Raw genomic sequence first — 25,442 nt, 5'->3', positions numbered from 1 at the left:
AAATCGCAAGTTCAATAGCCTTGAGGCTTCACATATTTATAGTCTTCAATTGTCTTGATGGGCAAGTTAGGTCTTCAGACACATACAGCTGTAGGAATTGTGGCCAACCCTAAATTATTTCCAGAAATATAATTCATGTTGTACCAAACAAAAAAAAACGCAAAAATATAATATAATTATATTTTTGTTTTAAATAACTTTCCTTTGACCGACTTCAATAAAACTTGCTGAGCAAGGCTCGTTTTGCCCAGGCGCACGTGCTAGAACATATAATTGAAGCAAATCTTGACTCAGATTTGAAATAAAAATTCTGCACGAAAAACAGAGCTTCAGTATGCTGTACTATAATGCTACAGCATCTCAGTCCAGCATCTGGCTGGTTGGCTTTTGCAAAATGTAGCCAATCAAAACACCAACAATCTCCCCCTTTGGCAAATTTTGGCTAAAACAACCTTAGGCCAGTGCATAGAGAGATACAGTCTAAACTTTCCTTCGAGTCAACATAAGCACACAACTAGGAAAGAAAGTAAAGAAATTCATCAAATGAATAGATAGCTAGCACGTAAGCATCAGAGGCATGCAACAGCGGAACATAACACATCTTAGCCTCAAAGTACAAATAGAGAGAAATAAACTCTCACATAGTGGATTCTAGTGGATTCAAGATCGGAGAAATAAACTCCTTAAGATTTAAATTCTACAGAGAATAGGAAAAATAAATTCCTATATAAGCATGCATATTAAAAGTAGTAGAAAAATAAATTCTACCTACTCCCCCTCAATATATGCATAAACTTTCACTCCCCCTCAAAACATGCATATCACATAAAACATGCTATACTAGATGCTATAGCATTCTTCATCACATCATGCACATAAACACTTTTACTCCCCCTTTTTAGCCATAAATTCTGACAAATAGGACCATAGAATAGGAGCAAAACAAAGAACCATAGAATACCAAGTAGCACAAAGTCATAGGATGTCAGAGCATAAGGAACCACATAGTACATGTTACAAACCATAAGGGCTAAGCCTTCAAAAAGAAATAACATCCAAAATAAGAAAAAAGTTACAGAAGGAAACAGATCATATTGAGGGACTTTCATCAGAGGCCATCTCCTCTTCTACAGTGTCACCACCTGCAAGATCATCATCATGAGGAGCGCCATGGGAAGGACCAACTCCATCCTCATTTGCCTGTGACTGCTCAAGCTCCAAGGCTTGGATTACACCATCTACCAGCTCCTTCTTCTCACCTAGCATATTACTAACCTCCCTGAGATTAGCAATCATCTGTCTCTTGGTCATACCTACAGCTGGTGTCTTCAAAGATGCTACAGCAATGTCTGCAGCATGTTTTCCTTCCAATAATCTAAAATCCATGGTTAAAGCTGAGGGTCTAGAGACAGGCACATCAGAGTTAGTGCAAATGTCAGGATGTTGAGACAAGATAATACCACAGATCAGAGTGGGAAAGGCTATTGGCATTTTTACAGCAGTGGAAGAGCCATGGAGAATTGTTGCATTAAAAATATGAGTGCCATAATCAAAAACAGTACCAGTGCCTATGGCATAGATGAACTTGGCCAAACCTGTAGCTACACTGTTGGAGTGTGTAGTGGGGACCCAGTTTGCTGCACCTATTTTGTTCAGCAGAGCATATTTTGTAGTTAATTTTGCAGCAGACAGTTTGCCAGCTCTTGGCCACACTCTCACCTTGTCACCAGTTATAGTCTTACAAATTTCATGCATAGAGATCTCCAGCTCAGGTGCAGAATCATCACTTCTTCCCAGATATTCATTGATGATGGCTGGCGAGAAATCAACACATTTGCCTCTTACATACACCTTTAAGTATTCAGGGCTTAAAGGATCATCACAGTCAGCTGGGATGTTCACCAAGAATTCTCTTGTCAGCTTTTCATAGCATTTTCCCAGTTCAGACACAGTTTTCATTAGCCCTGCTTGCTCAATTAGATTCATAATATCTTCACATTTCAAGAATTCCTCATTAAGGTTCCTTTCAATGGCTATTCTTCTTTTCACCACAAATTTCCACCTGTTAACATTCTCAACACAGTGGAAGGAGACATTGTCAATTGGTACAGATGGAACATTAGGAGCCATTCTCTTTCTCTTGGCAGATTTCAGAGGAGATGCTTCAGGAGATGCTCCAGCATCTTGATCTTCCTCATAATCAGAGTCACTAGAAGAGACAGTTTTTCTCTTCACAATCTTCTTCTTACTTTCAGAGGGTACAGTTACCTTGCTCCACCGTTTCTTAGGTCCAATTTTAGTTTTGGTGGCTTCAGAAGGAGTGGCTATATCCTTTCCTGTATTACTTCTCAGCCTCCTAGATATACCAGCCCTAGAAGTACCCTTGAATTGGAGACTTTCAACATCAATTACATTTGCCTCACTTGTATCAGGCATACTTGCAGTTTTACCCTTATCCTGAGTAATGACATCAACAGGGATGGTGGTTTCAGTACCTTTCTCATTAACAGGAACCACAGGAGAGTTTGGTGAATCAGGGACTACAGAGGCACTAATATCAACATGTGCTTCAGATGCTGTAGCATCATTTGCAGCATCTAGCCCAGAACCTGCATTCTCATCAATTGTCATCTCAGACACAAGATTGGCCTTAGAGTTAGCGCCAATATCATCAACAACAACATCAGGGTTTTCCAAGGAAGTTTCCCCCAATTTCTCAGCAGACCTAGGTTTTTCTAATCCTAGGGTTTCAGTTAAATCCAATTCCAAACTTAAATTCTTCTTACTAGAATCAGATGCTTCAACATTCACATCAACATTTGCAGTAGCAGGATTATCAAGATACAATTCACGCATTGTATGAACCGCTTTAAGAGTAGATTTAGATTTAGAACACTTACCCCCTTTCTTCGATTCAGACGGCACACGAGAAGTCGATTGACTTCGTTTAGAGCTTTTCTTCGGTGTGGTCCTCTTCGTCTTCACTATATCATCAGGAAACACCGTTGAAAGTGGATAGGCGATTGTGATTTGTTGAGGAAGAGAGTTATATGAAGGTGTGGTGTCGTCGTTCTTTGTAGGAGAAGAAGTTTGAGAACTCGACATGATGTTTGTTGGATTTTGATGGAGGTTTTTGGTGATGGTGATTAATGGAAGAAGTTGAGAGGTTGTTGAAAAGAGAGAATGGAGAGAGATAGTGTGATAGAGAGAGTAAAGAGGTTGTAGCGCGTGAAACAAGAAGTTATGGAAGTTTTTGATTACTTCCCTTGATTTGCGTGCACTAATGAATGAAGTGAGGAGAAACACTTCAACTGCACGCCTTTTATGCTGTAACTGCTACAAATCTTCAAACAGGCAAATACCAAGTTTGCCTCGCAATTTTTCAAATTGAACTGCGTCTAGAGCCTTAGTAAATATATCAGCCAGTTGTTCTTCAGTTGAAATATGATCAAGAGTTACAATACCTTCTTCAACTAGATCTCTAATAAAATGGTGCCTAATATCAATATGCTTCGTCCTGCTATGTTGGATAGGATTCTTTGAAATATTGATGGCACTAAGATTGTCACAGTACAATGCCATAACATCTTGTACCACATTGTACTCCAGCAACATTTGTTTCATCCATAATAGCTGGGAGCAGCTGCTACCGGCAGCTATGTACTCTGCTTCAGCTGTAGATAAAGATACACAATTCTGTTTCTTGCTGAACCAGGATATAAGGTTGTTGCCCAAAAAGAAACAAGCTCCTGAGGTGCTTTTTCTATCATCTGCACAACCTGCCCAATCAGCATCACAATATCCTACTAGCATAGAGTTCTCACCATGAGTATACAAGATCCCATAATCACATGTACCATTCACATACTTCAGAATTCTTTTCACTTGAGCAAGATGACTCATCTTTGGCTCAGCTTGGTACCTAGCACATACTCCTACAGCAAAAGTAATATCAGGCCTGCTGGCTGTAAGGTATAATAAGCTTCCTATCATGCTTCTATAAAGACTTTGATCTACATCAACTCCCTTTTCATCTTTGGTAAGCTTTAAATGGGTTGCTGCAGGTGTTCTTTTATGAGCAGCACTTTCCATACCAAACTTTTTCACTATATTTCTTGCATACTTGCTTTGGGAGATAAAAATAGTATCTTTCATCTGTTTTACTTGGAGCCCAAGAAAGTAGGTTAGTTCACCTACAAGACTCATCTCAAACTCAGACTGCATTTGCTGCACGAAATGCTGTACCATCTCACTAGACATTCCTCCAAATACAATGTCATCAACATAGATTTGTGCTATTAGAAATTTGCCTTGATCTTCTTTCACAAATAGAGTCTTGTCATTTCCTCCTTTCCTGTAGCCTTGACTAGTAAGGAACTCAGTCAATCTTTCATACCATGCTCGAGGTCTTGTTTTAATCCATAAAGAGCTTTCTTTAATTTGTAAACATGATTTGGAAAGCTTGGATCAACAAACCCCTTTGGTTGTTCCACATATACTTCTTCATTTAAGTACCCATTGAGGAAGACACTTTTCACATCCATTTGAAATAACTTGAATTTTAGAATGCATGCCACTCCTAGAAGTAATCTAATGGATTCAAGACGAGCAACCAGAGCAAAAGTCTCATCAAAATCTATCCCTTCAATCTGTGAGTATCCTTGTGCAACCAGCCTTGCCTTGTTTCTGGTCACAGTTCCACTTTCATCAGACTTGTTCTTGTAGACCCATTTGGTACCAATTACATTTGCATTTTCAGGTCTAGGAACCAAGTCCCAAACTTCATTCCTCTTGAACTGATTTAGCTCTTCTTGCATAGCATTTATCCAGAACTCATCAGTCAGAGCTTCCTTCACATTTTTTGGCTCAAATTTAGACACAAAACAAGCATTAGAAACTATGTCAAGTGTCCTTCTAGTAGCAATTCCTTGATTGGGATTACCAATAATCAGGTCTGTAGGATGATTCTTTTGAGTACGAGTAGAAGGTCCTTTCTTTGGAGTAGCAGAGATTTGGTCAGATGCAGTAACCTCTGTATCATTCTTTGATTCATTAGTAGTTTCACAATCTACATCACCTGTTATAGATGCTGTAGCATCTTCTGCATCATCTTCAGCAGTTTCACTTGAGGTGTCATCTATTACCACATTTATAGACTCCATCATGGTTTTGGTTCTATTATTATATACTCTGTAGGCTCTACTATTTGTTGAGTATCCCAAGAATATGCCCTCATCACTTTTAGGATCCATTTTGGTTCTTGGTTCTCTATCAGACAAGATGTAGCATTTACTACCAAACACATGGAAGTGCTTAACAGTAGGTTTCCTTTCCTTCCATAATTCGTATAGAGTAGTTGTTGTTCCAGATCTCAGGGTGACACGATTATGAATATAGCAGGCAGTATTCATAGCTTCTGCCCAAAAACCATGTGAAAGCTTCTTTGCATGTAACATTACCCTTGCAGACTCTTGTATAGTTCTATTTTTCCTTTCTACTACACCCACTACAAGAAAAATGTCACTTTGCGACACTTAGGTTGCAACAACTTGACTATAACCGTTGCAATGTGTTAATTTTAAAAAATTTGCAACGGTTTATGCGACACTTAGGTCAACCGTCGCAATATTTTGGCTTTTTAAAGCGGCAATATATTTTCCATTAGCGCCCATTGAAATTTTTGGCTCTCACTCACTTATAGGCATGGCAATGGGGCGGGGCGGGGACGGGTTTTGCCCTCCCCAAACCCAAACCCATAAAGTTCGGGTTTCCCCAAACTCATCCCAAATTCGAGCGGGGATAAAAATGATGACCCCAAACCCATATCAAACGGGGATCGGGTATCTCATCGGGTTTCGGGTATCCTCATTACGCCTCTTTCCACATGAATTTAGATTATATTTTAGTATTCTTTTATTAAAAAAAAGTTAAATGTCCAAAATTATTTTTTCTCAACAATATTTTTTTAAATAAAAAAAAAGAGAAAATGGTTTGTTTAATACTCAAATTAAAATAAAAAATAAATATATGAACCTAATTTAAGAGATTATTTAAGCGTTTCTAATTTAAAAAAGGTAAAATCTAATTTTTAGTATAAGCGGGGCGGGTTCGGGGACGGGTTCGGGGTGGGTATCAATGTACCCATTACCCGCCCCAAACTCATCTTTTGAAATCGGGGAAAACCCACCCGCGGATATGAGTTTTATTGCCATGCCTAGTCACTTAATACCAAAAAGTAAAAACACACACACAAAAAAAGTGAAAAAACACATTTCTGTGAGAAATCCCTAAATCCCAAAACACTCTCTTCATCGTTCCCGCCGCCACCACACTCACACTCCGGCGCAACTTTCTTCATCGTTCCCTTCAAGAGAAGTGAATGGGTTCATCGTTCTCTCCAATCGTTCACTTAAGGTATCAAAACTCACTCTCTCCAATCTCTTTACTGTTCCCGTCGAGAGAAGTAAGATCTGTCGTTCTTCCAAAACTCGACTGCTCTGTCTATCTAACATCCACCTCCATAACCAAGAATCAAGTCTCAAATTTTAGTTTCATTCCTCTTTTCTCTATTTGGCAAAGAATCTCCACAAACCTAAACCCCAATTCCGAAATTTTCCCAATTCCTCCATTATTAGTTCATGCATGTACGAATTAAGGCTTCAAACTCTCATTTCATACCAAAACGAAAGTCAAGGTATGAATAAAATTTGATTCTTGTTTTCCTCTTGTTCTTTCACCATCGAACCCCCAAATTCTCTTTGTATTTGATGCCTTATTTTTCCCAAATTCAGAATCCTTTTTCACGGCTTGTATTCATGAGTTTTACTATGGGTTGGAGCATTTCAAGTATTGGAGGTAATCTAGGTAAAATTCGTATGGACCTATGACTAGTATTTCTGTCATAACTTTCACTCTGTAATCCAGATTTGAACGATTGCTGAATTTTCAGAATCTAGACGAAATTTCCTTCAGTTTAGTCACTCATTTCATAGCATTTGGTTTAGTAACGAGCTCTGAAAACTCGTTTGAAGTTGGGTTTCTGATGCTGTGAAAATTGCAGGATTTTCCCGACGGGTTTTACTTGCTCAAGCCGCACAAACGGGTAACTGAAGTTTGAAGTTTCATTTTCCTTTTAAGTTCCAGAAGTTCCCTTGACACATGAGGTTGGAAGTTTGGATTGAAAAGAATTATAAGACGAGATTCAATTGGAGCACTAGAATAGATTGGAGAACAAGCTTTTGATGTAGACTATGTTGTGGTTGTAATAATCAAGTGTTGAGAGAGCTACAATTACAGAGGTGAGTTCCATAGATAGAAATCCTTACCAATATTAGTCTCCCCACTATTCTCATGGAGAATTGGGTTTAGGGGTAGTTAGAATTAGAATCTATTTCATGAGAAATTGCACTTTGATGAGATTGCCCCTTTAGATTAGTTCTCTCAAATTGTATAGATTTAATGCATGTTGTTTATGAATCTTGGTGACTTCCCTTGTCCTTGTTGTGCTACTAACTGTTGGCCTAAATTGTCACTAAAATGCATCTAGAGTAAGGCTAGGACTGTGTGAGGATAATGGTACAAACTGAATTTTTTTGCAGGAAACTGGTCACCTGGGCATTCTGCCCTCCGCGTCTGGGGCGTGGACCACTGCTCTGGAAGCGCAAATAACAGTGTTTCCCAGACTGTTCCTGCGCCTGGAGTTACATCCAGCAGCCCCGTTTGCATTGTTTTGCATTTCCGGACGCTTTTGGGACACCGTAATGTCCCTAATGGAATAAGATCATATAGGAATGAAAAATATAGTAGTTAGCTTAATAAATTGCATAGGTTGGGTAGGGAAAACAAACTGAATACTATGGACTAGATGTATTATAAGTTAATTCAGGACAGGTAAGAATATTGACAGTTGATCTTGAAATGTAGTGGACTTTGGGCCACAAGTGTTAGATTTCTAATGCTAAATGTCTATGATGAATAATATGTTAAGTTGTGGTCTATAAGGCACCAGAAAGGCTTCCTTATGTAGGAGTTGGAGCTGGATTGAAATTCTATATAGAATTTCACACAACGATAAGATGAGGTATGACCGTACGCTTTAGCCCTGATATGATAGGGAATTTAGCCGGGTATGTAAGGGAATGGTTCGAGACTACTCACCTCGAATTATTCCGTAAAATCAACTCAGACAAATAATTGTGTCACACTTTATTTGCATTATACCGAAAATAATCGTGAAATGAATATGTATATGTTTATGTAATTGATCAACTGTCAGGACAAAGGATATTAGTACCACCCTAAGATAGGTGGGATTCACTGAGGCTTTATGTCTCATCCCACTCCTTTTTATTTTTTTCAGATAAGCAGATTAAACGAGTCAGGGGTAAGAAGAAACTAAGGATTGAAGATGGAAGATTTTATTACATTAGTTTCTTCCTTGCTTTGTTAGATTAGTCTGATAGATATGTCTGATGATTATTTACCATTGTGTAATGGAACTTTCATTTCCTTGTACCTGATATAGAATTTAGGTACTTGTTTCTTTTGAACAAGCTATTCTATAAATTTTAATGTATCGGAACCTCAATTATGTATATCTTGGTCAATATTCTAGACATTTGACATTTGGATGTTACAAGGAGGTCATTGAACTTATATAGTTTTACTGTGCTTATGTTATTGAAAATCATAATCCGTTTCCATGTTGATATTTGAAGGTAGGGAATCCTCTTATGGAGTTAAATATGTTCTCAATTCAAGAGCAGAGTTCTTATGGTTCCATGGACTGATTTCAAATTCTGCTTTCAAATGTTAAGGTGTGTACATTACTTTGTAATCGTTTAACAGAACTTTCATGTTTATTAAACTTTATTGTGAGAATCCTTTATTTACATATGGTGAGATAGTACTAATTTCCCAGTCTATCATAATTGTTAAATGACAAAAGTCAAATAGTTTTATTAATTGCAGAGTATATGGCTGTCCCATTTTATATCAAGCATACTTTTGTTAATTTTGTTCTACCATCAAAGAAGAATTTTGCAGGGTATATGTAGTGGTTTACTTTCTTCATTCCCAACATGAATTCTATTATAGGGTAAATATTAACTTTGAGTTGTTTTGGACCTTAATTTTAATGTGAAGGATGAGAAGCCAACCAACTGGTAGTTTGCAGAATCTGTTCAGATGAAGGGGAAACCAATCACACATAACACAAATTGCTATGGTTAGATAAAATTTGTAAATTTCCATCTCCTTTTAACACTTACATTAAATAATGCTCTATTACTTCCATCTCCTTTTAATATTTCTCTAATAGTAGTGATAATAGTATATCCTCTTATGGTATGATTCTAGCTCTTTGTATATTATGATTGACCTTTTCATCTCTTTCTTATTAATTTCACTTAATTGTTTCTTTACTACACTATTGTGATTTATTTTCTGTTATAGTAGTTATTGCTGCTGCTGCATAAGTTTATGGTTTGTGTGCTTCTCACTATGTTTTTGGTTGTTTCGCAGTTCTGTTTCTAAAGTCTGAATGCGAACCCTCTGCGAGACCACCGTGAGACCATGCAAAAGTTGTTTGCTACCACACCATCACTATTTTCAATCAATGGCTCCAGTTGTAGTGGGAGATGTGATTCCAGACGGAGCTTAATTTTGTTGCCCTTATTTGTTGTCATTTGTGTGTGTGCGCTATAGGTCCGGGGTTTTTAATGATTGAGTCCATTCGTTTTTTTAAGTATCCTAATATATATTTATGTTTTTCCAGGTAACCGAATAAGAAAAGTCAAGAGATGGTAGCACTAATCAAGGATTATGAAGCAACATCATGTACCAGGGAATGTTTAGATATTTTAAGAACTTATTTTGCCATAATGTTTTGTATGTTTAACCACTATACTAATGTTTATGTTTTAGTTTTTCAATGTTTGAACTACATTGATTTTTTTTCCGTTTGGAACTTCAAGATTATGGATGTTGTCACTACTTAATGAATTATGGATGTTAAGTCACTAAATGAATTATATAAATGAGATTAAGTTATTTATATTTATATATTTGTGCATTTTAATTTCTTTACTCTTGTATGGATATGTATCTATTATTTAATAAGCCATTAAAATGTTTTAAATTATTATATATTTTTTTTATAAAAAAAAAACAGTTTGCGACGGTTTTGAAACCGTTGCAAGTTCTGGTATTAAATTCAGCTATTAAACATTGCGACAGTTTGAAACTATTGTAACGACGGTTTTCAAAACTGTTGCAAAGTTCTCTTGCGACACACAAATCAGCAACGGTTTGCTAACTGTCGCAGATGTATAATTGCGACAGTTTTAACTGTTGCAAACTGCAATTTTGACTGTCGCAAAGTACCTTTTTTCTTGTAGTGACCATTTTGTTGTGGTGTAATGGGAGATGAGAATTCATGTATGATGCCTTCAGAGGCACAGAAGTCAGAGAAACTGGAGTTCTCAAACTCCTTACCATGATCACTTCTGATCCTTAATACCACATTGTTTTTCTCCCTTTGAAGTTGAATACATAGATCTTTGAACACATCAAAGGTTTCTGATTTCTTTCTAATAAAATTTATCCAGGTGTATCTAGAAAAGTCATCAACAACAACATATGCGTACCTTTTTCCTCCCAAGCTTTCAGTTTGCATAGGACCCATCAAGTCCATGTGTAGAAGTTCAAGAACTCTGGTAGTGGTAAGATGCTGCAGCTTTGGATGTAGCATCTTGGTTTGCTTTCCAATCTGACAATCTCCACATATGCTACCTTCTTCAATTTTGAGATTTGGCAGTCCTCTGATGGCTTCTTTAGATATTGCTTTCTTCATGCTTCTTAGATTAAGATGACCAAGCTTTTGGTGCCATAGTTTTACTTCATCTTCTTTAGTGGTTAAGCATGTTGACATATTTGCTTCTTCTTGGGGAACCCATAGATAGCAGTTGTCTTTTGATCTGACACCTTTCATCAAAATCTCACCTTCGTTATTTGTAACCAGACATTCAGATTTGGTGAAGTTTACTTTCATTCCTTGGTCGCATAGTTGACTAATACTTATCAAGTTTGCAGTCAATCCTCTTACTAACAATACATTGTTTAGTTTAGGCAAGCTATTACTTCTGAGCTCCCCTATCCCAACAATTTCTCCTTTTGCACCATCACCAAAGGTAACAAAGCTAGTTGAGTAAGACTTTATTCCGACAAGAAATTTACTTATTCCGGTCATGTGTCTTGAACAACCACTATCGAAGTACCAGTCTTCCCTTGATGAAGCTCTAAGTGATGTGTGAGCAATCAGAGCAGTAATCTCTTCTTCAGGTTGAGTTGTATCACTTTTCTTCTCATTTTCTTCTTTAGGTTTCCATTCTTGTTGAGTAGGAGCAGTTGTGGAAACAGGTTTGTGCTGAGGACGTCTGTTAGGGTACCCATATAGCTTGTAGCAGTAAGGCCTTATGTGCCCTTTTCTACCACAGTAATGACATCTCCAAGCATGGTGCTTTCTTCTATTTCTTGACATGGGATGCTGCTGATGATGCTGCGGCTTCTGATAAGGCATCCTTTGCTTTTGAGTTTCTTTAGGCTCCATGTACATGAGGTCAGGACTATAATTTTTGAATTTATTGACATTCTCATAGCTAAGCCCAATATTTCTAGGCTTTCGAACATTTTTCTCTAAGATTTCCTCCAGTTGTCCATCAGCCTTATGAAGTTTGTCAAGATGCTCATCATCTTTATACAACATGTCAGAGAATTTTCTCAGCCGCCAAATGTCAGTATTTAATTTTTCAATGACTCCTTTAGCTTCTTCAAGATCAGAGGATAGATAATTTACCTTCTTTTGAAGTTCCTCCATCTTTGAGATATTCTCAAATTTTTCTGCTTTTAACTCATTGATGGTTACCTTTTGTTTCTCAATAACCCTGCAGATCTCAAGATCAGAGGACAGAAAATTTACCTTCTTTTGAAGTTCCTCTATTTTTGAGATATTCTCAGATTTTTCTGCTTTTAACTCATTGATGGTTACCTTTTGTTTCTCAATAACCCTGCAGATTTCTTCACTTTTAAGACAAAGTTCCTTGTAGGATGCAGCAAGCTCTTCATAGGTTACCTCTCCATCATCAGATTCTGTATCAGATGTAACAATACCTGTTAAGACTGAGATATGTTTAGCAGTTACAGATGCTGTATCATCTTCTGAGTCATCATCCTCAGACCAACTGACAGTTAGCCCTTTCTTTGCTCTCTTCTGATATGTTGGGCACTCAGGTCTGATGTGACCATATCCTTCACATTCGTGACATCGAATGTTTCTGTTTAAGTTTGATTTTTCATCACCTTTTGGTTTTCCTTGACTTTCATTGCTGCGCATAGTGCTTGGAGCATTGTTTTTGAAATTTGATCTGGGTCTCTTATCCATTCGTTTCAGAACTTTGTTGAATTGTTTTCCCAATAACACCATGGCCTCAGAGATACTCTAATTAGATTCTTCTTCATCCTCCAGTTCTTCTTCATTATTTTTAGATGAGAAGGCAATGCTCTTATTTTTCTTTTCACTTCTTCCATTTGCAACACTTTCATAAGTTTGGAGTGATCCAACCAGTTCATCCAGCTTTCATCTCAGATATGTTTTTGGCTTCTTCCATAGCCGTGACTTTCATATCAAATTTCTTTGGAAGTGATCTAAGCATTTTTCTTACTAACTTTTCTTCGGGAATTTTCTCCCCAAAGCATCAAATTGATTATCATAGTCTAGAATAGTCATATGAAAATCTTGAATTGTTTCCTCCTCCTTCATACGTAAGTTTTCAAACTGAGTAGTAAGAATCTGTAATTTAGACATTTTTACCTGAGGAGTACCTTCATGAACAGTTTCAAGAATCTTCCAAGCTTCCTTTGCTGAGACACATTTTTTGATTAGTTTGAAGATGTGTTTATCTACCCCATTGTATAATGCATATAATGCTTTTGAGTTTCCCAAAGCAAGCTCATCCTCTTCTTTAGACCAGTCCTCCTCAGCTTTTAGTTTAAGTGTTGGCTTTCCATCCTTGTCAATGACCACGGGGGGGTCCCATCCTTTCAGAACAGCCTTCCAAGTTTTGCTATCCATAGATTTTAGGAAAGCAATCATGCGTGATTTCCAATAATCATAGTTGGAGACACCAACTAGAAGCGGTGGTCTGCTTACAAGCCCTCCTTCCTTTTCAATGTTGCCAGACATTTTCCCTGGAGCTCACCCTATAACCAGAAAGGGTGCCTGCTCTGATACCAATTGAAATCTGGCACGCAGTGAACACAATGCTGCACAAGATGCTATAGCACACGTTGCAGCAAGACAGTCGCAGAACACAGTAAATAAATAAATAAATTGCAGAACAATAAATAAGACAGGAAATTGTTAACCCAGTTCAGTGCAACGTCACCTACTCTGGGGGATACCAATCCAGGAATGAATCCACTATAATAGCTCTAGTTCAAAGCCCTCGACCAACACCCGGTACTTGACTTATCACCTAGACACTACCAATGCAATCCTATCTAAGAACCTCTTAGATAATGAGACCCTGTCCCAAATTCCCTCTAACAACACATACCATGTTGCTGTCAATAATAATAATCAGGATGGAGACACTCTCCTAGAAACTAGACAACACTCTTGCTTAAAAGCTTATGAGTGAATCACACAAACTAACTCCGTGCTTAAAAGCTTAGGAGCAGTTGACAATAAACAACACAAACCCAGTCCTAAACTTGCATCAAAACGATACAAGAAAGGCTCACAAAAGACACACACACTAAACCTCAAAAACGCACACTTTAGTAATACAAGGTTTAGAAATCGCAAGTTCAATAGCCTTGAGGCTTCACATATTTATAGTCTTCAATTGTCTTGATGGGCAAGTTAGGTCTTCAGACACATACAACTGTAGGAATTGTGGCCAACCCTAAATTATTTCCAGAAATATAATTCATGTTGTACCAAACAAAAAAAAACGCAAAAATATAATATAATTATATTTTTGTTTTAAATAACTTTCCTTTGACCGACTTCAATAAAGCTTGCTGAGCAAGGCTCGTTTTGCCCAGGCGCACGTGCTAGAACATATAATTGAAGCAAATCTTGACTCAGATTTGAAATAAAAATTCTGCACGAAAAACAGAGCTTCAGTATGCTGTACTATAATGCTACAGCATCTCAGTCCAGCATCTGGCTGGTTGGCTTTTGCAAAATGTAGCCAATCAAAACACCAACACCACCGGGATCATCGCGTCTGAACCATAGACCATTGTAAATGGTGCTTCTCCTGTCGAGGATTGGGGAGTGGTGTGATACGACCAGAGGATGGGTGAGATGTGGGCTACCCAAGCTTCGCCTTTGCTATCTAGCCTCCTTTTTAAGGCTCTTAGTATCACCTTATTTGCTGACTCTGCTTGTCCGTTAGCTTGTGGATGCTCCACTGATATAAAGGTGTTTTTGATTCCTTTGCTTCGACAGAACTCTACGACCTTTTCACTGGCGAACTGTGTACCGTTGTCGGATACGATATACTTGGGCAGTCCAAATCTGCAGATGATTTTCTTCCAATAAAAGATTTTTACCTGTTCCGCCGAGATGCTGGATACCGGTTCTGCTTCAATCCATTTTGTAAAGTAGTCCACGGCGACGATGATCCATCGCGCTTGTTTATAGCCAACCGGAAATGGACCAACGATATCTACACCCCACATGAAAAAGGGCCATGGGGATAATACTGACTTTAGTGGCTCTCCCGGAACGTGATGCAGGTTGGCGTGTCTTTGGCATTTGTCACAGTTTCTTACATACATGGCGGTATCATCATGTATATCTGGCCAATAAAACCCTGCTCTTAATATCTTTCCTGCTAATGCTCTTGAACCGATATGACTACCACACGATCCCTCGTGTACTTCAGACATGATGCGCTTGGCTTCTTCGGTACTGACGCATAAAAGGAGGGGGGACGCAAATCCCCTTTTGTATAGCTTATCCCCTACCATTGAATACCATGCCGCCATTTTCTTCAATTTTAAAGCCTTTTCCCTCTCTTTCGGGAGCTCATCCTTTTGGAGGTACCGGATAATGGGCGATCTCCAGTCTTCCTCTTCTATTACCATCATCACCTCTTCCCCGCTGATGCTGGGAGTTTTTATAGTCTCTTGGATAACGATTCTATGGCTTCCTGGTTTTTTGGTGCTCGCCAGCTTTGACAATAGATCTGCTCTCATGTTTTGTTCGCGGGGAACATAAACTAATTCGAACGAATCGAAATGCTTAGCTAGGTTTTGCACTTTCTCCACGTATTTGATTAACTGCGGCTCCTTCGTTTGAAACTTCCCTGATACTTGGTTGGTTACCAGTTGGGAATCACTCATGGCCCTTAACTCTTTTACCTCCATATCGCTTGCTAACTTCATTCCTGCTATCAAAGCTTCGTATTCCGCTTGGTTGTTGCTGGCTTTGAAGGCGAAACGTAGTGATTGTTCTATCATAACGCCATCTGGTCCTTCCAGTACTATTCCGGCTCCACTTCCTCGCACATTGGAGGCCCCGTCAACTGAGAGTGTCCAAGACGCCATTTTCTCTGTTGTTGGCGGAGTAGACATTTCCAATACAAAATCAGCTAGTCTTTGTGACTTAATGGCCCCTCTAGGTGAGAAGGTGATGTCAAATTCTGATAATTCAACGGACCACGCTACCATCCTTCCTGCCAAGTCTGGCTTTCGGAGGACGTTCTTGATAGGGTAATCTGTTCTAACAACTACCTGGTGGCTTTGAAAGTACTGCCTTAATTTTCTGGCTGTGACAACTACCGCGAGAGATAACCTCTCTATTCTTTGATACCTTGTTTCTGCTCCCCTTAGGGTTCTACTTACAAAATATATGGGTTTTTCTTCGCCCTCTATTTCCTGAACTAGAGCTGAACTCAAAGCTCTATCCGAAACTGCGAGATATAGGTAAAGGGTGTTACCTGGTAATGGGCGTGTCAAGATGGGCGGTGATGCTAGGAACTCTTTTAGTTGTCTGAAGGCTTCTTCACATTCTGGTGTCCAGGAGAATCTCTCATTTTTTCTAAGGGATGCGAAGAAGTGGAAACCCTTTTCGCACGCACATGATAGAAATCTGGATAGTGCCGCTATTCTGCCTGTCAAGGTTTGTACTTCTTTTACGGATGTAGGGCTCCTCATGTCTATGATGGCTTGGCATTTTTCGGGGTTAGCCTCTATTCCTCTGCTGGTGAGCATAAACCCTAAGAATTTCCCGGCTTGTACTCCAAAGGAACACTTTGCTGGGTTTAGTCTCATGTTGTACTTTCTTACTGATCCCATGATGTCCAACAGATCATCATCATGGCGACTTCCCTCGGAAGTTTTTACTACCATGTCGTCGATATATACCTCTAAGTTCTTCCCTATTTGCTCGGCAAAAACCCTGTCCATCAACCTTTGGTATGTTGCTCCCGCATTCTTCAATCCAAAAGGCATGACGTTGTAAAAATAGTTGCAGGTATTCGACATAAAGGCTGTATGGCAGGCGTCGGAGGGGTTCATCTTTATTTGATTGTATCCGGAGTAGGCGTCCATAAAGCTCAGCATCTTGCACCCCGAGGCGCCATCAATTAACCTGTCTATGTTGGGCAGAGGATATGGATCTTTGGGACATGCCTTGTTTAAATCTGTGAAGTCCACGCACATTCTCCACTTTCCATTGGCTTTTTTCACCATGACGACATTTGCCAACCATGAGGGGTATTTGATTTCTTCGATGAACCCGGCCTCCTTTAGCTTCTCTACTTCTTCCGCTATAGCGACTCGTCTTTCTTCTCCCACCTTCCTCTTTCTTTGGGAGACTGGTTTTGTGCTGGGTGATATTGAAAGTCTATGTGTTATCACCCCTTCGTCAATCCCTGACATATCTGAAGGTTTCCATGCGAATAGATCAGCGTTATCCTTCAAGATTTTGATGATTCGTTTCCTCTCCTCGCTGGACAGCGCTGTTCCCAAGCTGGTTGTCTGGTGTGGGTGATCGCCGATTTGAACCTGCTCCAGGTCTTCTATAGGGCTTACCCTTCGATCTTGAAATTCTTCCCTTGGATCCATATCTGCATTTTCTATGATGTTTATGCCGCCTGGAACTGCGGCTTGTCTTCTTTCGAATTTTCCACTTGCGCTGGAAGTTCGGTGCCGTATCTTTAAGCTGGATTCGTAGCATTTCTTGGCGAGAATCTGATCGCCCCTTACTGTTCCTACTCCCCCATTATCAAGGGGGTATTTTATTGCTAGGTACAAAGTGGACATGGCTGCCCCCAATGTGGGGCCTACCTATAATAATATTATAGGAGGTAAAAGGAGTTTTAACTACCAGATATCGCACCTTGATAGTTTTGGCGTTGCTGCCTTCTCCAAATGTGGTGAGAAGAGAGGCATAGCCCATTACATCCACTTGTTCGCCAGAGAACCCAACCAGGGTTCCTGAGTATGGTTGCAATTGCTCTTCTGCTAATTGCATGGCCTTGAAAGCTTCCCAGTACATAATGTCCGCTGAACTCCCTGAGTCTATCAGTACTCTTTTTACATCGCAGTTCAAAATTTGGACTTGTATCACTAAAGGATCATCGTCATGAGGTGCTACCTCCAAACCATCCTTTGCAGTGAACGCCAAATTCGGTACGTCTAATGGCTGGGGTTGACTTACGAGGTATATTTCCGAGATGGCTCGGCGTACATACCTTTTCCTTGCTGAGCTTGATTCGCCCCCGCCTGAGAATCCTCCCGCTATTGTATTCACGGAGATTCTCCCCTTGGGAGGCTCTCTATTTGGCCCAGGAGGGTCCCGTGGCTCCTGTCGGGGGACTTTTGGCACGACAACCCGCCCTTGGGCGGCGTCGTCAATGAATTTGCGGAGGTGTCCGCTTTTTATCAGCTCTTCGATTAAATCTCTTAAGCGGAAGCATTTTTCTGTGGAGTGACCTCTACACCTGTGATATGCGCACCAGGCGTTATCGTCCAGCCCCATAGGGATGTTACTGGTTCTCCTTGGGGGGAGGCTTGCCAAACCAGTGGCCAGAATTTCGTTTAAGACGTAAACTTTTGAGGCGTTTAATGGCGTGAGGTCTTCATTGGCGGGATGATTCCTGAATTCTCTTCTGGGCGGTTGGCGGTAGGGCTTCCCATGATGCCTCTGCCATGGGTCTCCTTGGTGGCCTCCCGCTTTTGGTCGTGGGTGTTCGGGCGCTCTAGTGGCACGGCCCACGTATTCCTTCTCCTTAACGTCTCTTTGTCTTTTCTCGGCGTTACTTTCTTCGCCCTTTATATAACACTCCGCCCTCTTGTTCACCTCTTGCATTGACGAGGCTGGCTTTTGGGCTAAGGACTCATTGAAATGTCCTGCTCTTAGCCCATTGTGGAAGGCTGCCACGAACATCTCCTGATTTGGATTTGAGACCTTGATGGTGGCTTCGCTGAATCTGGCGAGGAAATTACGCAATGACTCGCCATGGTTTTGGCGGATGGAGAAAAGACTGGTTGATGTGACTTTCACGTGTTTCGATCCAGCGAACTGGTGGATAAATTTTTTATGAAAGTCAGCATAACTCTCAATTGAATTCTTTGGAAGGTTCATGTACCAATGTAGGGCGACATCCTTGAAGGTGCCGGCTAGTGGTTTGCACTTTAGATGCTCCGGAGCATTGATTATGGCGGTTTGTGTTCCGATTGCCATCAGGTGCTCCCTTGGATCCTTCTTTCCGTCGAAGGTAGGAAGGTGAGGAACCTTGATTGTTTCCACCACTTAGGAATCCCATAAGTGTTGTGCTAAAGGCTGTACGTCCATGACGCCCTCTCCCTCCTCCTCCTCCGAAATCAATTTCGCTTTCTCTTTTTCATTAGTTCTTTCGGCTTCGATGGCCGCAATCTGAGTTTGTAAGCGCCGTATTTCTACGACGGCGGCTTGCAAGGTGTTAACGCTAGAGTTATCGTTGTTTCCATGCTCTCCAGCCATGTGAAGATGTTTGATTTTTCGTCTAGTTGCTGTGATAGGCTGGGATCAAATGATTTTACCGCAGCCCCACGGTGGGCGCCAAAATGTTCTTGTAAAAACTCAAAGGGGTTCGTATTATTGATTAAATGGTGTGGTTACACTTGGTTCAATCCCAACAACCCTGGGAGTTTTTTTTAGGTCCGAAAAAAGGATCTTTCCCAATGAAAATATGGAGCTATTTATAGAGCCTCTAGTCTTCTTCTCCAAGTAAGGGCTCCTAAAAATCCGGTCCTTAGCATCTTCTTCGGTGGTGTAGCGTGAAAATAGGGATGAGAACCTTGGTCTCCAAGCTATGGCGGTTTTGGGAGGTTGGTTTCTTCACTCCCAAGTCAGTTGCTAACACAGGGAAGAAGAAGATATTTATAATAATACGGGATTCAACTTCTGGGCGTTGCCCCGCTATTATTAATCACGCCCGGGGCTTTGTGTCGCCTAATGGATATTTGGGATTTACTTGATTTGGGCCTATACTCCTTCTGATACTCATTGGGCTTGCTGGTTATGTCGTTAAGCCCATTGCCCGGTCCAGATCCATTGTAATCTTTTCGAAATGTATAAACACATCTTTAATATCTATCTTATATTTACATTATTTTTTTATTATTATTATTTTGTTGTTGTTGTTGTTATTATTATAATTTTCATAATACTTATTGTTTCAATTTATACGAATGATTTTTCAACATTACAATATAAAATACCGCATAATACACGTGCATCGCACGGGTGTGGGACTAGTATATATATAAATCCTGAATAGTTCTCCTACCACTAATCCTAACCCTAATTCTATCAACCAATCATAACCTTTAAATCATTTTCTTTAAAAAACAAATAATAAAAAAATTAACAATAGTAATGATATTTTTTTATTTAGCATCATATGCCTTTTCTATCAACCAATCATAACCTTTAAATCATTGTAATCTTCATATATGCCACATTTAATTTGAAGCATTCATATGCCTTTTCATTCCATTTTCATTTATATTTTCATACACCATTATCCTTTTCATATACCCAATTTAATTTGAAGTGTCCAATAATTATCAATAAATCTAATTTTTTTTTCAAGCAATGAAAAGTTGTACAAATTTAATTTCATATAACCACTATTTTTTTGGTGGACATTATAAATGTTTTTCTATTTCTTTATTTTTTTATCAATTCTTTCCACCACCTGAGTCATTTCGAAAGAATTGATTTTCTTCTCTACCTATGTTTTTTTTTATTTTTTTTTTATTTTTTTATTTTTTTTATCTTTCATTCACATTTACCTCTTAACCCTTCTTATTTTTTTCATCTTGTTCCTTTTTAATTTTCTTGCTCATGATATTAAGTAATAGTTTGTGATCTTAAATGTGCACAAGAAAAAACTGATGATATTGTTCTAATCTCTAACTATTTATGTTTCCTCCCTTTACTTGCCTTCAAGATATTTGCAATATAGTAGGTTTAATTCATATGCTTTGAATATCTATAGAATCTTTTGTTTGGTAGATACTAATTTAGATTGATTGATTTAACGAATATATTTTATTTTAATATTTGTCCAGGTAAATGTTGCTATCATCATGTAGATATAATTTGGTGTGATTGCTTATATATTTGTATTGTAATAGTACTATTATGCAATTGCCTTTATATGCTATTAAATATTTTGGGTTTCTAGATTAATTGTATGAAATATAGATTATCGATTTTGAGAGGGGGCATTTGCCTTTGCATGTGAGATTATACATTCATATGATATGAACAAGAATAATGTGTATGGATTGAAGAGATCATGAAGATAAGTTGACACCAAAACCGTTAATTTTGATGTATCTCAATAACATATCAAATGATTTTGGATTTATTTGAAATTTTACACAAATGATCTATATGATGTAAACTTTCAATCCAACGGTGGATTTTATAAAATTTATATCGGTTAAAACGTTATTGAGAGGTGTAACATTTGGTGTCAAACTAGTTGGTGTCAACGGATCCTGACTCATATATATATATATATATATATATATATATATATATATATATATATATATATATATATATATATATATATATATATATATATATATATATATATATATATAGTATTGTAGTAAAAATGTCGTGGCTCCAAATTATATATTAAATATTTGGTGGTGTTTGATGTAAGATGGACAAATAGTGTATTGTTTTTTATTTTTATTTATTTATACTTTTTTTTAATGTTTGCATTATATATATTTTGATTTTAATTTAGAGATTGATATACTTGATCTATATGTATACATGATTTATATTATAATTGTGTTTGATAGACCAAACATTTATAAGAGATTAGAAGTTCTCCAACCAATTGACACTCTTTATACTTAATAATTGATTTGTTTGTCCGACTTTTGGTTATAAAGTTGGAAGAACTATGTTTGTACAAAAAGAAACGTAATAAATTATGTGTGTCCTTGCCTAAAAAAATAGTATGTTCTTGATTTTTTTTTATATTTCAAGTTTCAACTATAGGTTGTTCCTCCTTGAATTATTTAAAATTTATTTTTTCTATAAGTTTCGTACAATGACATATTATTAAGGGTTAATTAATGAGTCTTTACCCCCCTATAATATGAGTGAAATTTGCTTTACCCCCCTACAAAATATATTTTTTGGATTACCCCCTTATAATATCAAGATTTCATGGTTTACCCCCCTCAGTTGACAACTTGGATGCTGAATGTGTCAATCTGCTTATGTGGCATGCTGAGTTGGCTTTTAATTTAATTTTTATTAATTTATTTGGTGACATATAGATAAATGATTCCACCTAATTATTTAAGAAAAAAATGAAATTAAAAATTCAACACAAATGCATCGAAATTCAGCAAATTGAAGAACACCAAACACCTAAATCACTTTCTTTAACTTTCCCACCTTCATCATCTAATTCATTACTATTTAAACCCATAAATTTGTGATAGTAATTTGTATGTTTGTATGCTTCGACAGTCCATAATTTGTATGCTTGTGAATCTGTGATGTATAGTATCAAAACTTTCAAGCTACTCATTATTGCTTGAGAAGAGGATCAAAACCCTTCCAGCTGTACCTCTCATATTCTTCTCCATATTTTTCTATTTTCAATTTAGGTATTCATCCATGTTTTTTGTATTTCTGTGTTCGATTTCATCGTGATTTTTGTTTGTTCCTTACTTTTCGTGTGATCCTTTCATCCAATTTTATTGTTCTTGTTGTTTGTTCTTCATATCAGATTGGGGTTTTTATAGGGTTCAGATCCGTTTTGATTCGATTGGGGTTTTCTATCTCCACGAGATTGCAATCGCGGCTCCGTCGCTTGCCGGCCGCAGCTACTGCTTCATCATCTCCGTAGCAACTGCGAACATATTGTTCCACGATCGAGACACTTAGTGAAGATGATGATGATGATGCACAGTAAACTGTATTGAAGAAGATGAACAATGAACTGTTGTAATGTGTTTTAAGAAAGAAAAAAAAATCTTTCAAAAAATATTATGTGTGTTTTTATGTTTTTTTTTCTTTTTTGAGATGGAAGATGAAGATATGTTAATATTAGGATTTCTAGGTTTGTAGATATATACTGTATATAGAAGATGAAGAAGATTACAATTTTCTGGAAAAGTGTTTTTCAATTTATTTTTCTTTTTAAAAAATAATATATAATTAATTTATCTATGTGTCATCAAATAAATTAATAAAAAATAAATTAAAAGTCCACTCAGCATGCCACGTAATAAATTTTGTAGGGGGTAAAGCAAATTTCACTCACATTACAGGGGGTAAAGACCTATTAACCCTATTATTAATTAACTATCTATGAAAATATATTTTTAATATTATATTATAAAACAACATATTATAAGACATTATTAGAAAAATTATTGAATGCATGTAAAAAGAAAAAATTAACCGTCAATGCAAATTAGTAAAAAATATCTTGCAGAAATTAATACTACAAAAGAAATTTTGCACATTGAGTCGCATGTTATACGTGGACACTAATATTCCCAAATATGTTGGAAATGCCACTATTATGCAAATCTTACTTTGTGAGAATAACCTTAATTAACCACCCTATCGTACCTATATTTTATATACATGTCCAAGTCCAACTAGGAACCACCACCAAGAACATGGCCACCAGATCTATTTCTTCTGATATTTTTTCTTTTTTAAATTACAAGTGATGCCGCATCGCAACCGCAACGCGCAACGGCGTTTTTCCGCAACGCAACCGCGTTTTGATCGCATTGACCGCAACAGTCATTTATGCCCCAAATCAAGAAAAAAAGGTAAAACTAAAATCAGAGAATCAAAGAATCAATTTCAGAAAACAGAAAAAAACAAACGAAAAGCAAAAACTTTTCACAAAGAATCAGAATCTTAGGAAGAGTAAACTTACTTTTTTTCCTTTACGTCAATTCAATTCGTTTTAGAATCTCTTTTTCCTCTAAATCATAGACTTGGTGCTGTGAAGAGTTGCATTTGCAGTGAGTGAGTTCAATTTATTGTTCCTCTGATTCAATGTGTCCTCCCTTCCTTTCCTCTTTCCAATCGGTCTGATATGCTATGTGATATCTCTCAAGGTATGTTATTGTTATTGTTAACTACTTATTCAAGTTATGTTCTTTCCTCTTTCTGGCTTTTTGGGTTTTATTTGGAAATTTGATTTCTAATTCTAGGTTTTGTGTTTATTTGGGTGTTTGTGTGAGTGGGTGAGAATGAGATGATTCTTTGTAGAGAGAAATACCAGAGTTGGTTCTGAGAGAGTGAGGAAGGAGATAGAGAAGAGAAAATCTGGGATTTGTGGTTCTGAGAGAGTGAGGAACAGAGATAGGGAAGAGAAGATCCGATCGAGAATTCAAGAACAGAGAGAGAGAATGAGTTTTTTGTTTTAATAATAAATAGAAGTGTTTAATTATTATAATAATTATTTTATTTTAGTGGGGGTAGGGGGAAGAATGAAAGTGAAGAAAAAATTGGGGGGGAAACGAAAATGTAGTGGGGGAAAGAATGGAAGTGGAGTAAAAATGGGTAGTGAGCTATTTTTTTTAGTAATTTTATAATAGATTTTTTTTTTGTCAAAAAAAATTTATTTGTATCTACAATCCTTATTTTTAGATTGTGGTTAAACAACCTTTTCATTGGATCAATCCTTGTTTATCTGATATGGATTTTTTTTTTTTATTTCTTTCTAATTTTATAATAGATTTATTTATATTTTTTGTAAAAAAAAAATTTGTTTTTTATATTTTTTTTGAGGCAATTTATTTTTTATATAGTAAGTGATATTTATCTTAATTCTTTTTTATTTACTATTTAGATAAATGAAAATAATTTTGATACATCCTTGGTGTAAAAAAAATTATTGTGTTAGTTGTAAACAAAAAAATTGTGTTAGTTTATATTTTTAATTCGTAGATAATTATTAGTTAGTTTATGTTATTGATTGACATTTATTTATTATTATATTTAATTTAATAGGTACGATTAAATATACACAATGCCATCAAGAGAAGCATTTCCTACAAAAAGATTAGAGGGTGCTCCAAGTGATGATATTGGATGGCACTTTGGAACACCGGTAACTGGAAATAGAAACAATGTTCGTTGTGAACTTTGTAGAGAAATAATAAGAGGCGGCATTACGAGATTGAAGCAACATATAGCACATATGCCAGGACAGGTCAAACCTTGTCCTAGAGTGAACAAAATAGTTAGGGAAAGTATGATGAAACTTCTAGTTGATGCAAAAGCGAAGAGAAACGATTCTAAAAGAAGGAAAGAAGAATTTGAAGAACATTTAAGGAGAGATGTTGTTGAAGTAGATAATGTGGATCATTCTAGTGATGATCAATTAAGGTTTTCTACACAAGAGAGTCTCAGATCACATCATGAATGGGAAAATAGGCAAAAATTCAGACATGAAACAGGAGGATATAAAAATGTTTATGACCAAGGTGAAAGTTCTCGTGCAATTGTTAGCGGAGGTGAAAGACTAGAAGATCTAACTTTTTCTTTGAGGTCTACCAACGTTGATCTTGTGAGGACCAAAAGCATGAAGCAACCTAAAGTCAATAAGGGCATGCTAAACACATGGAGGAAGAGGCTTGGAGCGGCCGTAAGCAAATTTATAATTTATGAGCGTTTGCCTATGAATTTATCTAATTCTCCCTGGTATCAACCATTCTCATATTATGAATTTTTTAGTGTATTGTGAAAAAGGAACAGTGTTTTGGAAATCAGTTGATGCTTCCGATGTTGATAGTAGAAACACAGAGTACTACTTTCAATTATTGGATAAAGTTGTGGACGAAATTGGCGAAGAATGTGTTGTTCAGGT

At 37.4% G+C, this 25,442-nt stretch overlaps 1 protein-coding gene and 1 long non-coding RNA gene across 18 annotated transcripts; one reads left to right on the top strand and one right to left on the bottom strand.

The window, feature by feature from the left end:
- Positions 1-1,089: 1,089 nt before the first annotated feature.
- Positions 1,090-3,105, bottom strand: LOC123895882. Its single transcript, XM_045946351.1, has one exon. The coding sequence runs from the start codon at positions 3,103-3,105 to the stop codon at positions 1,090-1,092; it is 2,016 nt and encodes a 671-aa protein (XP_045802307.1).
- A 3,140-nt stretch (positions 3,106-6,245) lies between these two features.
- Positions 6,246-10,060, top strand: LOC123897100. 17 transcript variants are annotated; one of them, XR_006804808.1, is made up of 7 exons: positions 6,252-6,694; positions 6,792-6,864; positions 7,061-7,298; positions 8,360-8,531; positions 8,718-8,816; positions 9,145-9,226; positions 9,523-10,060. It is a non-coding gene; the product is annotated as an uncharacterized LOC123897100 (long non-coding RNA). The 17 variants fall into 17 exon arrangements; XR_006804815.1 differs by having other exon boundaries at positions 6,249-6,864; positions 8,956-9,226; XR_006804807.1 differs by having other exon boundaries at positions 6,251-6,864.
- Positions 10,061-25,442: the final 15,382 nt, after the last annotated feature.

The sequence above is a fragment of the Trifolium pratense genome, linkage group LG7 (assembly GCF_020283565.1).
Source record: "Trifolium pratense cultivar HEN17-A07 linkage group LG7, ARS_RC_1.1, whole genome shotgun sequence".
Taxonomy (NCBI): domain Eukaryota; kingdom Viridiplantae; phylum Streptophyta; class Magnoliopsida; order Fabales; family Fabaceae; genus Trifolium; species Trifolium pratense.
This window is presented reverse-complemented; position numbering and strand designations above follow the sequence as displayed.